Source organism: Chrysemys picta, chromosome 1 (genome assembly GCF_011386835.1).
Source record: "Chrysemys picta bellii isolate R12L10 chromosome 1, ASM1138683v2, whole genome shotgun sequence".
In the NCBI taxonomy this organism is placed as follows: domain Eukaryota; kingdom Metazoa; phylum Chordata; order Testudines; family Emydidae; genus Chrysemys; species Chrysemys picta.
Genome location: NC_088791.1, coordinates 167,730,505 through 167,744,942, shown reverse-complemented (window position 1 = coordinate 167,744,942; position 14,438 = coordinate 167,730,505). Strand labels below are relative to the sequence as shown.

The following is a 14,438-nucleotide window of genomic DNA, read 5'->3' as shown; positions in this document are numbered from 1 at the left end:
CAAATGAATTGGTGAAAATGAAGGATTTATTTCACCCTCTCCTTTCAGCAAACATCATGACTGTTCTGATTATGTACAATAAAGTTAATTATTGTTAATACTAAATATCAGATTTTCTATATAAGAAAATACTATCCTATTTCTGTTTGGGTGAAACACATCACAAAAGTGAACAAAACCTGCTGAATCATTTAAACGTCACAAAGGGCAGCATGGGTCTCTGCACTAGCCACGCATAGACTGGCACAGAAAGCTATAGGTGGGAGCCATAGATCTGAATTTACAACGATTGATTGTGGTCACAGTACCCTGTGCTACTCATGTGGAGGGTTGCTTGCAGAAGCTATTCCAATATGCAGTCTGGATCCTCAACCACATGAGGGATGCAGTGGGCCTGGATAATACCCCACATCATGATCCTGGGTTGTAAAGTGGAGTGGATTTCAACTCATAATAGCTCTGCAGAGATCTCTAATACTCAGGCTCTAAGAGGATGAAGTGAATTGCACGCCTTTGTGCATAGGGACGAGCAAATCAAATACAGCAGAAATCTAAGGGGGAAAATATGGTATCTCAAGTACCACTGATAACTGGCTGGAAAATAGAATTTTTAACAGTAAGCACCAATTATAAATAGTCAGACAGCACGAATGTGTGCAATATTTGGCCATTCAAGTTCAGCTGCAGAATTAATAGCAATGGAATACTCCATGCACAACCATGGGGCATCTTTTGGCATTTCTGTCCCCGGGAAGCAGTAGCAGTGGGATAAGGAGAGTTTTCCTGACCTGATGCTGCAGTACTGGGGCAGAGGGAGGAGAGAGTGGCCGAGGTACTCACCTCCCCAGAAGATTCTGACTTGGGCCCTGATCACATTACAATTTCTTGGGGGAAATGCAAGGTCTACTAGGAAGCAATGTTCCCTCTAATTTTTTCCATCCATGTGCGGAATGAATTTTGTTATGTGCACCAATATCGAGGTAATGTGCAGATGTGCGGCACCAGTAGAAACAAAAAAACTAGATAATATATATTTTAAAAAAATTACCATAGGGATAATTACTTCAGCCAGGACAGGTTAGGCATTTTAGAACTCACTACTCAGAGAATTAAATTTAAGCGTAAGAATACAATTACAGAGAATATATGTGCATTGCAGGAAGTACCAAGAAGTAGTAACACCACCACCACAAGTATGTGTTGGGAGGTGAGTGTGAAAGAGACAGAGACAGAGTGTATGTGTGAGTGTGTGAGAGAGATGGAGAAAGAGTGTGTGTGTGTGTGTATTCTGCTGCTGTGAAAGTCTATGAGAGACCATGTGCTGTCTCTTTAAGGCACTCACACCAGAAAGCTCAGACCAAAGGAGTTGCCAACAGCTCCTTTCCGCTCCTGAGCCCAGGGCAGCCCAGAGGATTCAGGGGGCCTGGGGCAAAGCAATTTTGGGGGCCCCTTCCATAAAAAAAAGTTGCAATACTCTAGTAACCTGTATTTGGAAATGTAAAAAATAACCAGTGAAATACATTCAAAAATTATTTTTAGTAATTTCAAAATACACAAAATACATTATTTTAAAACATTAAATGCTTTAATGGTATGTATACATTTGCAATTACATAATGGACTGTCGCTGGGTGATGGTGATGGTTGGTGCCAATGGGCTGTCGCTGCCTGGGGGTGGCGCTACTGTTGCACAGGGCTGGGTGGGGAGCTGGGCTCTGGGTTGAAGAGTGCCCGGCTCAGAGGGGCTGGGCTCGGAGCTGGGGGTCAGGGCTGCGGGGGGATGGGGTTGGGGGGTGTCCAGCTCAGAGGGGCTGGGCTCGGAGCTAAGGGTAAGGGCTGTGGGAGGTATGGGGTCGGGGGGTGCCCAGGTCAGAGGGGCTGAGCTCGGAGCTGGGGGTCAGGGCTGCGGGGGGATGGGGTTAGGGGGGTGTCCGGCTCCGAGGAACTGGGCTCGGAGCTGGGGGTCAGGGCTGCAGTGGGAATGGGGTTGGAGGGGAGGGTGCCCGGCTCAGAGGGGCTGGGCTCAGAGCTGGGGGTCAGAGCTGCGGGGGGGATGAGGTCGGGGGGTGCCCGGCTCAGAGGGTGTCAAGGCTGTATCCCCACTTTGAACTTTAGGGCACAAATGTAGGGGCCTGCATGAAAACTTCTAAGCTTAACTACCAGCTTAGCTCTGGTCCCGCTGCCACCATTCCCAATGGATTCCCTCCCTGGGAAGCCTTGAGAAACCTTTCACCAATTCCCTGGTGAATACAGATCCAAACCCCTTGCATCTTAAAACAAGGAGAAATTAACCATCCCCCCTCCTTCCTCCCACCAACTCCTGGTGAATACAGATCCAACCCCCTTGGATCTAAAACAAGGAGAAATTAACCATTCCCCTCCTTCCTCCCACCAACTCCTGGTGAATACAGATCCAACCCCCTTGGATCTAAAACAAGGAAAAATCAATCAGGTTCTTAAAAAGAAGGTTTTTAATTAAAGAAAAAGGTAAAAATCATCTCTGTAAAATCAGTATGGAAATAACCTTACAGGGTAATCAAACTTAAAGAGCTCAGAGGACTCCCCTCTAGTCTTAGGTTCAAAGTACAGCAAACAAAGATAAACACTCTAGTAAAAGGTACATTTACAAGTTGAGAAAACAAAGGAAAACTAACACACCTTGCCTGGCTATTTACTTACAAGTTTGAAATAGGAGAGACTTGTTTAGAAAGATGTGGAGAATCTGGATTGATGTCTGGTCCCTCTCAGTCCCGAGAGCGAACGCACACCCAAACAAAGAACACAAACAAAAGCCTTCCCCCCCCCCAAAGATTTGAAAGTATCTTGTCCCCTTATTGGTCCTTTAGGTCAGATGCCAACCAGGTTACCTGAGCTTCTTAACCCTTTACAGGGAAAAGGATTTTGGAGTCTCTGGCCAGGAGGGATTTTATAGTACTGTACACAGGACAGCTGTTACCCTTCCCTTTATAGTTATGACAGAGGGGCTGGGCTCGGAGCTGGGGATCAGGGCTGCGGGGGGATGGGGTCGGGGAGTGTACAGCTCAGAGGGGCTGGGCTCGGAGCTAAGGGTAAGGGCTGCGGGGGTATGGGGTCGGGGGGTGTCCGGCTCAGAGGGGCTAGGCTCGGAGCTGGGGGTTAGGGCTGTGGAGGGCATGGGGTCGGGGGTGCCCGGCTCAGAGGGACTGGGCTCGGAGCTGGGGGTCAGGGCTGTGGGGGGAATGGGGTCAGGGGGTGTCCGGCTCAGAGGGGCTGGGCTCAGAGCTGGGGGTCAGGGCTGCGGGGGGATGGGGTTAGGGGGGTGTCCAGCTCAGAGGAGCTGGGCTCGGAGCTGGGGGTCAGGGCTGCAGTGGGAATGGGGTTTGGGGGGGGTGCGGCTCAAAGGGGCTGGGCTTGGAGCTGGGGGTCAGGGCTGGTGCGATGAGGTCGGGGAGGTGCCCGGCTCAGAGGGGCTGGGCTCGGAGCTGGGGGTCAGGGATATGGGGGGATGGAGTCGGAGGGGAGGGTGCCTGGCTCAGAGGGGCTGGGCTCGGAGCTGGGGGTCAGAGCTGCGGGGGGGATGAGGTCGGGGGGTGCCCGGCTCAGAGGGGCTGGGCTCAGAGCTGGGGATCAGGCCTGTGGGGTGCCCGGCTCACAGGAGCTGGGCTTGGAGCTGGGGTTCAGGGCTGGGGGGAGGGATGGGGTTAGGGGGTGCCCGGCTCAGAGGGGCTTACCATGCCGCTTACCCCCGCCTGCCAGAGCTTCAGCTAGCCGCGTCCAGGAGCTTCTGCCGCTCGGCCCGCCAGAGCCGCAGCCCCTCCCCCTTACCACCTGGCTCCGAGCAGGAGGACCTCAGGCCCCGCCCTAGCCACGCCGCTGCAGCGCTGTACAGGGCCGCTCCTGTACCCGGCGCGCTGAGGCGCTGGGGGATGGGGGAAAGCGAGGGCAGAGGCGGGGAGGAGCCTCCGACATTCTCGTGGGGGCCCCTGCAGGGATCGGGGTCTAGGGAAAATTGCCTCACTAGGGGGCGTGCGGACACTCTGATATCAGCGCCCTTCTTTTCCCCGCTCTGTACAGCAAGCAGGAGGGTCCCAGGAGCAGCTGGCCAGGGGCTCCAAGGCAGAGGTAGGATTGCCAACTTTCTAATCACACAAAACTGAACACACCTGCCCGGTCCCTTGCCCTGCCCCTTCTCTGAGGCCCCACCATGCCCCATCATTCTCCAAGATCACGGCGCGTGCTCGCTCCTCCTCCCTCACTCACTTTCACCAGGCTGGGGCAGGGGGTTGGGGTGCGGAATGGGGTATGGGCTCTGGACTAGCCATGAAGGCTCTGGTGTGGGGCCAGAGATGAGGGGTTTGGAGTGCAAGAGGGGGCTTCAGGCTAGGGCAGGGGATTGGGATGTGGGGGTGAGGGCTCTGGCTGGGGGTGGGGGCTGGGGATGAGGGCTTGGGGTGCGGGAGGGGATTCCGGGTTGGGCCATGGGGTTGGTGTGTGGGGGCAAGGGGGAGGGCTCTGGCTGGGGGTGGGGATGGGGATCAGGAGTTTGGGGTGCAGGAGGAGACTCTGGGCTGGGACAGGGGGTTAGAGTGTGGGAGGAGGTGAGGGCTATGGCTCGGGTTCTGGACTCATGGGTGGGGTTGGGGATGAGGGATTTGAGGAGTGAGAGGGGACTCCAGGCAGGGTTTTGGGGTGCGGAAGGGGATGTGGGGTCCCAGTGGCGCATACTGTGGCTCTAAGGAAGCGTCTGCCAGGTCTCGGCGGCCTCTAGGCACATGGGCGGCCAGGGGTTTCAGGCACTCGGGGCCGGGGCAGGGCACGGAACCTCCCAGTCCCTGGTTGCCTCAGCACCTAGAGCAGTGGTGGGCAACCTGAGGCCCACGGGCTGCAGGGACATGCTGGCTGCTGCTTCTCGCAGCTCCCATTGGCCGGGAATGGCGAACCGCAGCCACTGGGAGTTGCGGGCGGCTGTGCCTACGGAGAGTCAATGTAAACACTGTCTCACAGTCCGCCAGCGGATTACCCTGACAAGCCACATGTGGCCACAGGCTGCCCACCACTGGCCTAGAGGCTGCAGGAACCCGGCAGCTGCTTCCATGAGCCTTAGCCCCAGGCCCGACTGTGCTGCTGACTGGACTTTTAATGGCCTGGTCAGTGATGCCGACTGGAGCAGCCAGGGTCCCGTTTTGACTGGGCATTCTGGTCGAAAACCGGACCCCTGGCAACCCGAGGCAGAGGGCAGGAGCAATGCAGCTGCAGAACAGCGGGGGGAGGGACACCTCACTACATGCCGCTGTGCGCGGCTTTGCTAATCAAGTGCATTTCACTTGATTCACTGCTGGGCAGCTGCGCGAGTGCACAGCTTAGAAGGACACAGCTGGGACGAAGGGGAAGAGGAAAGGGTCCAGCTGGGTGTAAAACAGTTTGCTGGAAGAGACAGGGCAAATAGGCCCATAGACCACATAAGAGAGAATAACTGGAATTAGGACCAAATAGTATTCAAAAGAAAGTGTTCCCCCTCCCCAGTATCAGCCAATGCAGAAGAAACCTTCTGTTCTCAGATCTGTCCTTGTCCTCTTTAACTTTGACCCTCTCTTATATGCAGATAATATCAAACTGTTTCTCTTCTTCATTAATTTCTGGCTCTGACATAACTGATTTCAACTCAATATATCCAAAAATGTTTTTAATTGATAAGAATGCAACAACATTCAAAACTCAGCCATTTCTCTCTCTCTCCTCTCTCTTCAATACATTAAAGTTTATTTATACTTAAATGATTCTATTTCACAATAACTGAATGCTAACTTGTTTGAAGTTTGCAAAACAGCTCTAGCTTTGTGAGTTTTTTTTTAAATAATAATGTAGGTTTCTTGTACATTTAATGTTGAATGTGCTGAAAATTCACAGAATTATCTTAATGACAAGTTGATTGTAGCACAAACACAATTTGAAATAATCAGATCATTACTGGGTATTAAACAGAGATGAGGCATTTCTTCACAGAAAACTTGAGGTCTTAGAAAATTTTGGCAAGTCAAGCCAGACTTGTCTTCATTAAGTAAAGTAATAATATTTTATACCTAAATAGTGTGATCCTGTCACTGGTTCTATGCTCTCAGATAGAACTGATATTGTTACTTTGGGACCAACAAATTAATGTCAGTGAATAATGAACCAATGACGAAAATCCAGGGGAACTATTTTATTAACAGACAAGGAAAATTTATATTTTTACATTGTCTCCAGACATGAGCAAATTGATCCAATGAGAAGAAAAATGTCTTTCTGTAGTCAGAACTTCTGCCTCTAGGTTTTCATGAATCAGTTTTGTTTCCTGTCAGACATTACAGGATTTTGTTTAAATTTTGAAAAGGCTAAATAATTTTCATTATCACAGCTATATAAAAAGATCTAATTGTCTTTTGAAAGAAGTGGAAATGCTACAGGGTTTAATTGTACCTGTGTGTGACTGAATGCATCTTCCCTCCCCCTCTTCATTTTAGGATTTTTTGGATAGTTAAGCTTTTGTGCCAATCTGTCTGTTTGTTTGATAGTTATTTTTTATTTAAACCAGAGGAAAGAAAGGAATAAGTACTACCAGTTTTGTCTTCAACTTTATGTGTTCCTCGGTGTTTTGAGGATTTTTGAACAAAGCTATTTTTTTAATAGATGAAATATATATTGCTACTCAAACGTCAACCTTGTTATCTGTGGGAAGAAATTACATATTCTGTAATTTTTCTTAAAAAAAAAAACCCACAACAAACCAACCAACAAACAAAAAAATGTTCCTTAAGATGGAAAACTTTTTTCAATAATTTTTAGGAGCATTAAGACTAAAGAGAAACCTGCTGTTTGATTTGTGATTAAGGAAAACATTTTCCTTTGTTTTCTTTTAGAGGGATAGAGCACAATATTGGCATGCAGAGATGCCATCTTTATTATGTGAAAATAAATAAGATGAAAATGAGGGGAATTTCAAACAGAAATTACAGATCAGACTTACTGGTACATGCCATAGTTGGTGGATCTTTCTCAGCTCTGAAGTAACCTTTTTCACACTGACAGACAGACGTTGCTTCTACATAGGTTAAACTGTGTGGAGGGCACTTGGAACACTTTATATTCCCAGCAAATGCTTTATAGAATCCTGGCCTGCAAGCTGTAAAAACAGGAAAACAATTATTCATTATTATCAGTAGGCTTCTTTCATAAATACAATATGTTCAATGCATTTCCAATGCACCTTCCTTTTCGCTGTAATCTAGATACAGAATACATTATAACAAGAGTATTAATCCTGTACTTGGCTTAACATACAGGTATATGGACTCAATGAAAAAAAATCACTAGTCTCAGAACTCCAGGCAGGAAAACAACGAAAAGAGACAAACAGCTCTCAGCAATTTACACCTGGATTTTAGTCAGCCCCGCAGCTAGGTAACTATTAGTTGGGGATTGGTCCTGCTTTGAGCAGGGGGTTGGACTAGATGACCTCCTGAGGTCCCTTCCAACCCTGATATTCTATGATTCTATTATACAGAAGTCTCTGGTAATATCACACAGTGTAGAAACGAGTTGTATGATGTATCCTAGTCCCATCTGTCAGTAAAGAGAAAAAGTGGGATAGGTTATTATCTATGTAAGGTATTTCTATGGTCCCCAGTATTGAAGTAACTGAACACCTTGCAGTCGTCAACCTATTTATTCTCACAACACCCTTGCGAGGTAGGGATGTGTTATCTCCATTACAGATGGGCTACTGAAGCATGGAGATGCTAAATAATTGGCCAAAATTCACACAGGATATTTGTGGTGGAACAGGGAATTGAATCCAGTCTCCTAAATCCCAGGCTAGCACCCTAACAAAATTCCTCTCATTATGGTAACTGTGACGCTGGCAAACTAGGTGCCAGCTTTTGCCAAGTCTGTAAGCATCAGCTGAACACTGACAAATTCATAGCTGAAAACCAGACCAGCTCACCTGTCTATTAGTATTGTTCAAGATAGGAGTTAGGCTTGTAAGGATGTGTTTAGTGTTTAGACTCTATGAAATGCTTGTAAATTGCTGAATGCATTAATCTCACTTGAAATGTCTGTATTCCATGCTACAAGATAAAATGTGTTTGTTTTATAATTGTAAAAATACCTGCTCTGAACTTGTGAACTCAGATGGCAAGAGTGGCTGCCCCTCCCTATCCAGGAGGGCTATCAAAATTAAGTGGGCCATTGTAGGACAAAAGCTTTGTTCATTAGCCCATCCACCCATTGAGAAGTACATGCAGAAAGCCTGGTCTCATCTGTCTGAATGCTAGAAGAGGGAAATAAAAATAGCTGACAAAGATTTTTCATCTCTGCTGTTTGGACTCTTACAAAGATTGGAGCTAAGAACAACATCTCTGTCACCTTTTGGAACCAGAGAGTGAACTCATTTGTGTATATGTGTTGCCTGCTTTAAGCTGTAAATAACTCTCATTTCTTTTTCCTAGTTAACAAATAATTAGTTTACTTTGGGATTAGCTACCTGCATTGCCTTCTGATGTGAAATCTAAGATACAAACTGATCTCCGGTAAGTAACTGGTCTCTTGGGACTGGGAGCAACCTGAATATTTTGTGATTTTTGGTGTAAGTGACCATTTAGCACTAAGTCCAGCTTGCCTGGGTGGTAAAATAGATAGGCGAGCCCACGAGGCTTGTCTGTGACTCCATGGTAAGATTGTTACAGAGATCCAAGAGTTCACATTTGTTACTGGGTTGGTTAAATCTAATGATAGAATATACCACCAGTTTTGTGTGTCTGTCCTGTTTTTGACTATCTGTCCTGAGATAGGCACTCACAGTTGTGAACCACTCCAGACAGTGCAACAATAACGTAAGTCTGACTTCAACAAGGTTTTGTTTTCCAGTTTTGGCTATTTACATTGGAACATTATCTTAGGCCCAAAGCCAATAATGCTACTGAGAAATCTTAAATAAGCCACCAAAGGAACAAGAGAAACCCAGTTAATGAGAAATAAGGGTGTGTGTGCGCGTGTGTGTATGTATGTATATATATATATATATATATATATATATATATATATATATATATATATATATATATATATATTCCCTTATGTTATTACACTGGTATTGTTGAGGCTGCTTTCATTGAATTCAGTTCTCATCAGTGTACGGAAACAGGGCCGGCTCCAGGCACCAGCCTTCCAAGCAGGTGCTTGGGGCGCCAATCTGCAAGGGGCGGCAGTCTGTGTGTTTTTGCCCCCAAGCAGCGCACCAAATTGCTGCCGCGGACGGCGGGGACAGTCCGTGCACCGTTAGGGCGGCACACGTGTTTCCGCGGCAGTGGCAATTCGACGGCAGCAAAGCTGCCGCTGCGGAAACGCACATGCCACCCTAACGGCACAAGGACTGCCCCCGCCGTCTGCGGCAGCAATTCGGCGCGCTGCTTGGGGCAGCAAAAACAGTAGAGCTGGCCCTGTAGGGAAAAGAATATTGTAAGTATTCTTCAGGCAGGCACAAATATGTTGTGTACAAGCTGACCATGATCTTGTACTCTAGGGCTTCACTCTCTAGTGCTTGTGGCTATCAACAGGTCCTGAGAGTGGCTTTTCTGGGGCACTGAGGATAGGAAGACTGGGGTGGAGATCTTCTACCGGCATTGCTTTTGATCACTAAAAACTGCCTTGTAGGTGCTTATACATTATTACTATTCAGTCCAACTAGTTTCTCCTTATGAAAAGTATCAATACCCACACTTGTGAATGTACCAATACAATAGCAGAGTAATAGCCATTTAAGACGTCTCCTCCCCAAGGACCATTCTCCCAAAAATTAATGTAACATATTTATCACCTAAATTTTAGGATCTTTAGTTGCCCACTTCATTGTCTATTGTGCATAACGATTTAACCCATATTGATCACTTCATTTCTAGTGACTGCCTCCCTCATATGTTACCCCTTCTGCTTAGCAATTTGTCCCAATTTTTATTTAGCTCCAATAGTCTGCTTCCTTGCCCAAACCCGAAGAAGAGTTCTGTGGAACTTGAAAGCTTGTAACTTCCACCAATAGACGCTGGTCCAATAAAAGATATTATTGCACCTCTCTTATCTCTCTCATATCCTGGGACCAAACACTGCAAACAACTATGATCCACTCAGTCATTCAACAGAGAAACAGTACGAGTATTACACAAGATTCAAATTTAAGTCAATGAGAGAGATCCTCAGTCTCTGATCCAGTCCCTGTGCACCATTTCTGAGACTCAAAGAAGCTGGAAAACTGCCTTATTATGACTGATGGGGCTCTTACCATCATCAGGGAATGCTCAGGTTGTGTAGAGTGGCTGGAGTTAGCTTTAGGCCACCTCTTCCTTCCTGCCTCCCGAGAATAAAATGCATAGGGGTCCAACTTCTGATGGATGTTATAGCCCTTAGGATGCTATTATAATTATAGCATTATAAGCATTATATGATATAATTATAGCATTATAAGCCAAAACAAATTAGAGCAGCCTTGAGGCTGCTATGTCAGAAGACAAGATGGCCCCAAGGACTGGGGGGAGTACAAAGATGATTTAAAGTCACCTTCCCCTCTCACCCAGGTCTTCCAAGCCACGCTCTGGAGCACTGAGAATCTGAGTCAAAGTACTGTGGGAACTGACTTAATGCGATCCCATGGCACTCAAGCAATTAATTTAAAAGAAACCAACATGGCCTTATATTAAATCCATCAGGCTGTTATTCTGCAATATTATTTTTAAATCAATTTCAGACTCATACCACCTATTCTGTGATAGCAGATTTTCTTCCTTCCCCTGCCAACTGCCAAATTTGCACATATGAATCTGCACACCTGTCTGACTGGTTTATTGCTTTCACTGCATTACAAACTCCCATTCAGATAACAGAATACAGACTAACTAAAACATGTATGTGCTGTACACAGTCTCACACTCCTTCCAACTTCTCCACCATGAAAGTCTTTGTTATACATATAATTTTAAGGATTAATTTGGCTTTTTCTGATTTTGACACATTCAGGCGTATCTGCTTTACCCTGCCACAAAAACTAAAAAGCATTTCTGTTCTCCAGTCATAAGAAACAATGATTTTACCAAAGTAAGGGAATGAGGTCCCCTACAAATATGTAAAGACTGCTAGTGACTATGCTCTTTAGAGCTGCATGGTCAGTTCATACTGAGTTTTTTAAATGATCATCAAGTGATATGTAACATAGCCTACAGGCCAGTCCTGTCCCCTGTGCTGAGTCAAATAGGCTTGACACAAAGACAAGCTCTTCAGTGGCTGGGGTTGAAGGGGAGGGACAGAACAGAAAGATAGGGCCTGGAAAAGGCAACAATTAATTATTTATGAGAAACCGAATTTTTCAAATGCAATTTTAAGAGTTTAGCTTGAGCCCAACAGCTTTAACCATTTTCACAGGGTGCCTCTCCTACTTCCTGTTGAATTATGTAGTGAGGCAGTGTCGCTCCCCGCCACCCCGGAAAGGGAAGAGCCCATCTGGAGGCTGGAGTGGGCGGAGCTAGGGAGCTCTGAGCCCGCCCCTCAGAGTGTCAGGCGGCGACCCAGAAGTATAAAGGCTCGCCCTCAGAGCTCAGTAAGGCCCTAGCCGCTGGAGAGGCCAGACGCCTCCAGCCTAGCCTGTGACTGGGACAACCTCGTGGCCCAGGGCGGCCACCAGGACTGGCCAGGCCTGCCCTGCACCTGCTACCCGGAGGAGTTGCCGGGCCTGCTGCTCGCCCACTACCCAGAGGACAACACCCTGACCAGCTACTAACCGAGGGGGAGACTGGAAGTAGCCCGGGGACAGTCGACCCTAGTCTGGCTGCAGCACTGCCAGAGCCCATGTCAGTATGTTGCGGCCAGGATCCCCACTGACACAGCAGCTAGTCTTCTGCTGCTGCTAGGGCCCCGGGCTGGGACGCAGTGGAGTGGGAGGGCCTGCGTCCCCTCTGCCACCCAACTCGTGGGTGGCAGTCTCCCCCTCTCCCAGGCCTTTTGGCGGCTTGGGTCTACTGGCACTGCTCAGCCCTGTCTTGGGGCCTGAGCCCCTGACTCATTGTTGCCCCGCCTTGACCCAGGGCCTGGGCTTCTTACCGTTTGTACTGTTACTGCTCAGCCCTGCCTGAGGGCCTGAGCCCTGACTCGTTGTTGCCCCGCCCTGACCCAGGGCCTGGGCTTACGGCGCGTATTTCAGTTACCGCAAGGACTGCAGATGGAGACCCCGCGGACAGACTAATTCCCCAAATGTCAGCTGCGGCTAGTGAGCCGGTGTGGCTTCCCGCTGCCCCGGAGAGGGTCGAGCCCCGGTTAACCCTTGTACACTTAGCATTAAGGAAGAATTACCTCATCACACATTAAGCTGCAGGGACCTTTGTCAGGCATGGCGGAGAAGGTGTGTTGCCCACTTTGAGGGTGGCTAGAGAGCCAGTGAGTTACCTGTAACATGGAGGCAGCTCCATCCCAGGTCAGCGTGGGGATGCTGACCCAGCCCCCACAGGTGACCAGAAGATAAGGGGACTATTTATGCCCAACATCTGGGGAGTGAAAGCCCTGTGTCCAGTGCAGGTACTTCACAGAGAATGAATACGGTGATCATATCAAATGGATTGAGAAAGGATTTAAAAGAGGCATTCTTTAAAAGAGCGTAAATGGGGGGCAGGAGGGTTCGAGGTGCCTATGACTGGTATGGCAGGGAGGCAACCCTCCTTTATAGCCCTCCTGTGTAGCGGAGTGGTTACCCACTCGTGCCCTGTGGGGCTAGAAACAGCCTAGGAGAGGGCTGTGGCTGGGGCAAGAAGCCTGGGCGGATTGGGGGAAAGTAGGCTCAGGTGGGGTCATGCTCCAATCAGGCCCAGCTGGCCCCTATAAAAGGCTGTGAGCCAGAGGCCCAGGCAGTCTCCCTCTGCCTGTAGGGCCTGGCTGCAAGGTGCCAAGAAGGGAACCTAGAGTGGAGCAGGGCTGTGGAAAGGCCTAGGGAGCCGGGGAGCTCCGGCTAGGAAAGCCCCAGGCTGCAGGCCTGGTAAGGCCCATTAGGTATTGGGTTGCAGGGGGCAGCCATGGGTAGGCAGAGGCAGCAGGTCTGAACCCCCTTTGCTTATGACGAGTGGCTTACACTGCAGTCCGCCCCAGTGAGCGGGGGGCTAGATGGGGACTGGCAGTAGCTGAACACTGAGGTGAAGTGGGGATAGTGGGTGGGGGTTCCCCTGGGAGGGGGAGACCCTGAGGCTGTGAGGGGTGAATGCCAGAGGGGCAGCACTCCAGGTAAACGGGGCACCAGGGTCCTGGGAGGGACACGGGGCCAGCAGTAAGGTGGATCACTGGCCTGCAGAGGGTGCTCTGGATGCTGGGAGAGTTAATTCCTGAGACAGCCAGCAGGAGGCGCCGCAAGGGTGAGTCCAAACTCCTTACACCCCATCTTAACCAAGTGAGGCTGGCAAGGTCCCAGCAGTGGGTTGGTTGGGGACCAGGATGGGGAAGGATGCCAATAGCCTACCAAGAATATGTAAATGATTATGGAATAACCTGCACTATACAATTTTATCTGTTGGGTACTCTCAGGGCTTGTCTTCACTATCCGCCTGGATCAGCGGGTAGAAATCGATCCCTGAATCGATGCGCGTACTCCACCAGCCCAGGTAGGAGTAAGCGCCGTCGACGGGGGAGCCGCAGCGGTCGATTTGCCGCCGTCCTCACAGCAGGGTAAGTCGGATCAGATACGTCGAATTCAGCTACGCTACTCCCGTAGCTGAATTTGAGTATCTGAAATCGATGTCCCCCCCCCCCTCCCCCCCGTAGTGTAGACGTAGCCTCAGACATTTAAGAATAAGGTAATAGCCTATTAAACCACACCCAATGTCTCCTCTCCTCCTTTCTGCATAGCTGGACAATCCCTACTGCAGTCACTAAAAAAAAAAAAAAAGTACTTCTGGTGATGGAGACAAGAGAGGAGAGAACTTGACAGTCTTGGCATTAGAAAGAAAGGTCTAGGGTCTGATACTGCTATGGTCATTACTGGGATGCAATGACCACTACAACTCTAAGATTTGCAGGGTGGGAAGTGCACGCTCTCATCTTCTCAGACCCCAAATCTTCCAATGGTTTAGATACAGAAAAATGAAATTCAACTCTGGCATGTGTATAGCTACCTGTAATATGCACATAGGATTAGCCACAAGAATAATGTGACTAGAAAGTATTTTAAGGCTTAGAAGAGCTGAATGAGAAGTTCTGCACTTAAAGAGATCATATGAGGCAGAGGCACGATGTTTGTCTGAGGAAATATATTCCTGTAGTTAGGGTGCCTTTGTAAGATTCAGAACACCAGGGCTCAAATACTTCCTCTGCCACAGATTTCCTGTGTGACCTTGGGCTTTTCTTAGTCTCTGAGTTGACCATCTGTACAATGGGGGATGACAGCACTTCGCTACCTC

The 14,438-nt window shown here is 48.5% G+C and overlaps 1 protein-coding gene across 6 annotated transcripts in view; it reads right to left on the bottom strand.

Annotated features, from left to right (window-relative positions):
- EPHA6 (EPH receptor A6) overlaps positions 1-14,438 on the bottom strand; it is an 875,247-nt gene that overhangs the window by 404,948 nt on the left and 455,861 nt on the right. For all 6 annotated transcript variants that reach the window (XR_010599810.1, XM_065589211.1, XM_005283660.5 and 3 more), the window contains exon 4: positions 6,986-7,141. Coding sequence is in view for 5 of the 6 variants with exons in the window: in XM_065589211.1 (XP_065445283.1) it covers positions 6,986-7,141 (156 nt within the window). In the remaining variant the exon portion in view is untranslated. The remainder of the gene's footprint in view (positions 1-6,985; positions 7,142-14,438) is intronic.